Below are 6,852 nucleotides of genomic sequence, written 5' to 3'. Positions count from 1 at the left end.
AAACAAAATAAATTATTAAATAAATAGGGGCTCAACAATTATTATCCTAGGCGACAATAGCTATATCAAATCATTTTTAACAAAACAAAAACACTCCCGCCCGCCCATATCAAAACAACAGTAGGAAACCAGTTTGATTTTTGACCACACTACAAAAACCTTTTGCAAGTTGATCAGGCGCAGCTGTCTAGTCTGTCGGTGGGACTTTTCTTTTAACAGCGCCCTCTTTTAAAACTTCATCGTGCAACGACTTTCGACGACTACTCGATCGCGCGGCCAAAAAAAGTCACCATTCAATCTTCTGCTAACTTGACGTCCGTGCACGGACGGGATGACAAACTGCAAACAATACACCGCCTAACAATGGAGTTGCTGTAACGAGAAACTCTACTAGCTCAAAATGGAAAAGAAGGAATGACTGATACAAAGACGGACAACAATAACACCACAACTGGTGGTTGTGTATGTTTTTACGAAGTCACAGTCAGTAGTTTTCTCCCTGTCGTCCGGTTCACATGATGAGCCGTTTTGCCGGCCGGCTAGCTGCTGATCGTGTGTGTGGATAGCGAAACGTGCAGACGTGAAGGGATTTTCCGTAAATCACAAGAGGGAATTTGTCCGGGAATTTCGTTTCTGGACTGGACTGGAGAAGAATCTTCTTTTAAGTTTTGGCTGTGTACAAAACTAATTTGTGGATTATCAACAAGGACCAGTCTTTTGGCCCAACTGGGTCTGAAAAGTTGGAATAATAATGGAGTGCCTTGGCCGAAGACAGAAGGATCTCTATTGCTCCGCGAAGTTACTGGATGAGACAGAATTGAATCTTGATGTTCAGGTAGTAACAAACTTGTAGTTTTACTATTATTTCAATTATTTTATACAAGCCAAACTTTATGTATGTTTCTCTTTATCAATCTATATGTCAAAACTTAAAAAGAGCCCGTTCGATTGGCACTGTCCTTCCGGTATTTATGTTTAAATAAATATATTAAAAAATTAAATATATGTGTTCGTCATTTTTTAAAGTTAGTTTTAAAAGTCTGCATTCAGTCAGGGCCCAATTTCATTGATTTGCTTTATTCAAACAAAATACAGCTTAGGCTAAGCACAATAAAATTATGCTTACCAGAATAAATAAGGTTAACAACAGCCAACTAATATCACAAGTAAAATTTATTGTTATTTAAAAGCAGCTCTATGAAATTGGGCCAGGTTGGACTCGGTGGTTTCTTTCACTTTCTTTCAAAGTTTCAGTTCACCTGTACTGTATTTTATAGATGGGTTGCAAATTGGGTCATTGACCGCCATCTTTGATGTATTTTGCACATGAAAAGTGCACAAGAGTCACACGCAGTGCGTACACGCGTGCACTTTAAACATGTAGAAAATACATCAAAGATGGCGGTCAATGACGCGTGTTGCAACCCATGTATGTATGGACCCCGGTTGTATTCCCGCACACAGACCCTTGAATTAGGTTTTGCGATCCCTACCACCAGACCACTGCATGGATTTTCCTTATTCTTAGAACCTTGAGGTTCATTTTACTATTGTATCCACGAATGAGACGTTTATAGCAGAACAAATCTCATTGTTCTAGGAATAGTTTTATCCTCTATTTGGGGTTTTCCTAATGAAGCAGAGTCTCTTCTTTTCAAAAGTTGTTGTTTTTTGTATCCACAGGGCTGTATGCTTCGTTTTTTTAAATGGCAAGGGCGCCAAGGCATTTTCTTCTTGGTAAAGGGCACCCTATGATAAAATTGCAAATTTGTACTAAGAGCACCACGACAATGACCAGGGGGCACGGAGGCAATTGCCTTCATTGCCTCCGTCAAATATCAGGCCTGTATCCGTATAACTATTAGGTCAGGATGCTTTGCCTACTCAGTATGAGTAAATAATTATAGCCTCGTGAGATAAATTAGGAAATTTAAAGTTGTAAATTCTGCAGCTGTGTTACACAGTACAATGAAACCCCATTTCTTTTGTTAGCAAACCCCATTTAAATAAAGCATGTAAGCACAAAAACTTAATTAAATAAAGACAAGTATTGCTTACCCAATGCTTGCTCAATTTTTGCTTAGCAAAGGAATTTGTCAATAGTATTTTCAGCTCAACATCTTTATGAAATTGGGCCCAGTTTATAAACGCGAGTTTGTATTTCATTCACCCATTTAAAAGCGGTAATTGTAAGTGGCACCAACATGTAGTTCCTAAATTTATCAAAGACGCGCGAGTCTTGCACCGCCTACTCTGCATATCACCCACAGTGGCCACAACCGTCTCTAATATTACACACACAGCTCATTGCAGATCATGATGCCTATAAAAACAATTCAATATTCCAATATTCCAATATTAATCTGGAGTTGCCCTGTATGATCTCAACTGAGTTCCAATCTTCCCCCGCAAATCCCCTGTACCAACAAAAAGTCCTCTGGGAAATTAGCTGTCATTGTTAAAATTTCATAAATTATAAGGGTCGTGTCAACTCGGTTGAAGGCTAAGTCCCTTAAGAATGGTAAGGATCTAGCTACAGACCTGAGAGCATGCAGTTGGTAGAGAAAGGTTTGGGAATTGCTCCCGATCAAATGTAGGCTCCAGGTTAACAGCATCTAACCTTGGCTCCTTTTTTCTTGAAAACTAAATGCATATTTTTTTTATTGTATGTTAAATAATATCAGATGTAATACTTTGATTTGTACAGTTAAACACAAACCAGACCTGTCCACTGAGGAAACTTGTAAACGATGTTAGGCCTTGAACTGCGCTCTTGAGGGGGCACAGCAATTTTCCTTGATGGATGGTACATAATGTAATTGGGCACTTCTAATGAAGAAAATGTAAATTTGTATTGAAACTGTGCAAAGAGCTCCATCAGCAAAAGCACAGGGCACTACGGCAATACTGTGGGTACCCTGGCAGGTCTGTATGCAAAGGGCATGGGCACCCAGGCATTTCCTCCTTGGTAAGGGCACCCTTTGATTATGAAGAGTAAGTTTCTACGGGAGCATTCTAAGGGCACCAAGGCAATGACTAGGGGGCATTGAATTGCATTCAATGCCTCTGTGGAGTATCAGGACTGCCAGTGGGTTAATCCCGAGGCCTGTGATGTGAAGGTATCCAGAGATTCGTGGAAGTGTTTACAAAGATCTAAGCCTTGCATTATGTGTGGTTCTTACTTCTCAGGCCTGTATACTTTGTTTTTGAAAGGACAGGGGCACCAAGGCATTTTCTTCTTGGTAAAGGGCACCCTAACTATGAGGAAATTGTAAATTTCTACTGGAGCATTTCAAGGGCACCAAGGCAATGACCAGGGGGCATGGAGGCGATTGCCTTCGTGAAGTACACAATGTATCAGGCCTGGAGCTAGCTGGGTTAATTCAAGGCCTGTGTTGTGAAGGTATCCAAAGATTCGCAGAAGTGTTTACAAAGATCTAATCCTCATTACATGTGGTTCTTTACTCTAAGTACTGCGTTGGATGATTGTGATGTAAAATGTTTCTGAATGATGAATCAGAGTATTTGATGGTTCATAGAGCAAGGACTATATGAAATCTCCTTGCTGTCCTTGCTGTGTATGATCATTGCGGTAGATCTTCAGTTCACCTCAGCCTTTTATTCAGTAAAAGCAATGAGCAATTCATGATCTAATTTATCCATGCACGACTGTACCTCATACACAGACCCCGGTGATACTTCACGGAGGCAACCAAGGCAATTGCCTCCATGCCCCCTGGCCATTGCCTTGGTGCCCTTGAAATGATTAGGAACTTACAATGTTTCCCTAGGGTGCCCTTTACCAAGGAGAAAATGCCTTGGTGCCCTTGCTCTTTCAAAAACAAACCGTACGTCTGCATGCTTTCATAATTTTCACAAATTATAATTGCAAGGTGGGCAAGCATTTGGCCCCCCCTCCACTTCCATGTGTTTTGTTTTGTTGTTTGTTTGTTTTGCTTTTGTTTTGTTTAAAATTATTTACTTATTTTTTTTTGCCTATAAAAATAGTGGTTACTTCTATGCTCATGTTCCATTGTTTATCTTATGATATGGAAATTGAGTAAATAGACGGATCCATTAAGCTCCGCCCCATTGCGTATTGACCAATCACAACGCAACTAAGGTCCGACACCAAGGTTTGACATGCGCCGTGCGCGTATGCTTGGCGCGTGCGGCAGAGTTGTTGTGCAGAAAGGCATTGGAGAGCCCCACATGTTCTTGCTCACACGTGCGTCGTGGGCAGAGCCTACTGGATCGGTCTATTTGAATTGAAGCAGGATTAAACATTGGGGACCTGAAAAATTACATACGTAGACACTCTCAGGGAATCTACTAAATTAGATCTGTTCAGTTACTGTAACATTTTGAAAATTCGGACCAGCCCACCACCAGTAGCCCCTATCAATTACCTTAGCAAAGAAGAAACACCTGTATACACAGGTGTTTGCTTACACAAGCCCCAGGCCTCAAGATGACAAATGATGCACCCCCTCTGTGAAAATAACATCCTTGTGATGCTGCTAGGGTATCCAGCAGGCAAAGTCAAGGTCTGGGTCTTCTCATTCCTGAGGGGGGAAGAAAGATTCAATTTTATGTCACTGCGGTTTAAGAGTTCTAGAAAATCAGAGAAACCTAAAACGTGGTGTTTTATCTTTTCAAAACAACGTTTAAACCTAGATGGGAGGGACATGCCAGTTTTTATTACATTGACTGTATTGAGCCCTCAGGTTTTTCTCAGAACCACCATCACTCAAAAGAGATTTATCTACAGAGTGTAGTGTCATCGCAATTGTGTTTTTTATACTACATATATGTATTGTAACATGTATGCAACTTTTCCCCGTATCCTCAGCTGAATTCCTCTTTTTATATTCTCATTTGTGCAATTCAAACTTGAAAAAAAAAACACGGTTCGAAACCATTTGAATTTTGTAGTTTCCTCTTTTTTGTGTGTTAAGTTATAGTTGCTTGCATGATTAAAGATTGGAACAATTTTGAATTATTTTTAAAAAACCTAAAGGTCAAGATTAAGGCTCCAGTCTGGTTCATTCAAGTGGTGAAGGGCAAGTGTCAGATATCAAACAAAATTGAAAAGTAAACATAATAAATTATTTTTCTAAGAAGCTCCAACTTCTAATTTAGGTACATGTGTAAATAAAATAGCTCACCAGACCCGAACCTCAAGTTAGATCTCAAGTTTTTCCATCAGTTAAAGGCACTGTACACGTTTGGTAATTGTCAAAGACCAGTGTTCTCAATTGGTGTATACCAACATATGCATAAAATAACAAGCCTGTGAAAATTTGGGCTCAATCGGTCATCGAAGTTTCGAGAAAATGATGAAAGAAAAAACACCCTTATTGGACGATTTTGTGTGCTTTCAGATAGGAATAAAAGACTTCTAGCTAGAAGTCTTTTATTATTTTAGTGAGAAATAACCTCTTTCTCAAAAGCTACGTTACTTCAAAAGGAGTCATTTCCCAAAATGTTTTATACTATCAACAGCTCTCCAATGCTTGTTAGGCCGTGTCCGAATTGGCGACTTCGGCTACAGCTACGGATAGATCAGCGCGTCTGTCAGTGTTGAAGAATGGCAGACGCGCGCGCCCTAGCTGTAGCTGTAGCCGAAGTCGCCAATTTGGACACGGCCTTACCAAGTCAGTTTTCAAGTTTAAAATATTTGTTTTGAGTAACTACCAAACGTGTACCTTCCCTTTAAGAAGAAGTCACTGAGTGTCAAAGCTCAACTTCAGACGAATGGCATTTCTTTTTCGTTATTTGAGTAGATCAAATGAAAACAACAACAACTTTAAAAGAAAAGACAAAGAAAATGCACTTAAAATGACTTTTGTCACTTTTACAATGTAAATATTGGTAGTGTTCGCTTTAAACTTTGTACGTGACTCTGGCAGGCAGGACCCGTTAGTTAGCTTGTCATTTTACTTGTCTGTCGTTTTTTTTCTTTCTACTACTCAGTCATTAAATTTTTATCCAAATGAAATAGCTTTTCATCACTGAACTAGCCAGCAGGACCACTTAGACAGAATTCTGGTCCTCGGCTCAGGTGTTTAAAGACACTGGACACTATTGGTAATTTTCAAAGACCAGTCTTCTCACTTGGTGTATCTCAACATATACACAAAATAACAAACCTGTGGAAATTTGAGATCAATCGGTCTTCGAAGTTGCGAGATAATAATGAAAGAAAAAACACCCTTGTCACACAGAGTTGTGTGCTTTCAGATGCTTGATTCCGAGACTTCACATTCTAAACTTGAGGTCTCAAAATCAAATTCGTGGAAAATTACTTCTTTCGCGAAAACTATGTCACTTCAGAGGGAGCCGTTTCTCAAAATGTTTTATACCATCAACCTCTCCCTATTACTCATTACCAAGTGAGGTTTTATGCTAATAATTATTTTGAGTAATAACCAATAGTGTCCACTGCCTTTAAACTGGCATTTGGCCAGCAGAGCACTGAAAGCTGCTCTGTCACCTTTAATTTAATGTGCTTGTTTTCCCTCTTGATTAGTGGCTATTGTAATTCAATTGTAATGCAATACCCTGTGGGTGTTGATGTTTTCGTTTAGAGGGGGTCTGATTTATGAATGGCCAACCCAGGAGATGAAAATTACACCAGTACTCTATTTATAAACTGGATAAGACTGGCAGTATCAAGTTCACTTTGTAATGTCCAAAGCATTCTATGCTAGTATACTTCCATTATTATAATGTTAGAGAATGTAGGTAAGCCATTGGAGTTTCCACCCTCATCAGTGTTTATGAAATGAAAAACCACCTTGTATCATTTCTACAACCATGCTTGTACGATGCATGGAAGAAATAGAGTTA

The 6,852-nt window shown here is 39.5% G+C and overlaps 1 protein-coding gene across 2 annotated transcripts in view; it reads left to right on the top strand.

Annotated features, from left to right (window-relative positions):
* Positions 1-288: 288 nt before the first annotated feature.
* Positions 289-6,852, top strand: part of LOC139941829 (band 4.1-like protein 4A) — a 50,880-nt gene continuing 44,316 nt past the window's right edge. For both annotated transcript variants that reach the window (XM_071938450.1, XM_071938451.1), the window contains exon 1: positions 289-835. In XM_071938450.1, coding sequence (XP_071794551.1) covers positions 752-835 — 84 coding nt within the window. In that variant the 5' untranslated portion in view covers positions 289-751. The remainder of the gene's footprint in view (positions 836-6,852) is intronic.

The sequence above is a fragment of the Asterias amurensis genome, chromosome 9, assembly GCF_032118995.1.
Source record: "Asterias amurensis chromosome 9, ASM3211899v1".
Lineage (NCBI taxonomy): Eukaryota > Metazoa > Echinodermata > Asteroidea > Forcipulatida > Asteriidae > Asterias > Asterias amurensis.
The sequence above is the reverse complement of the archived record's forward strand: the minus strand, read 5'-3'. Positions and strand labels throughout refer to the sequence as shown.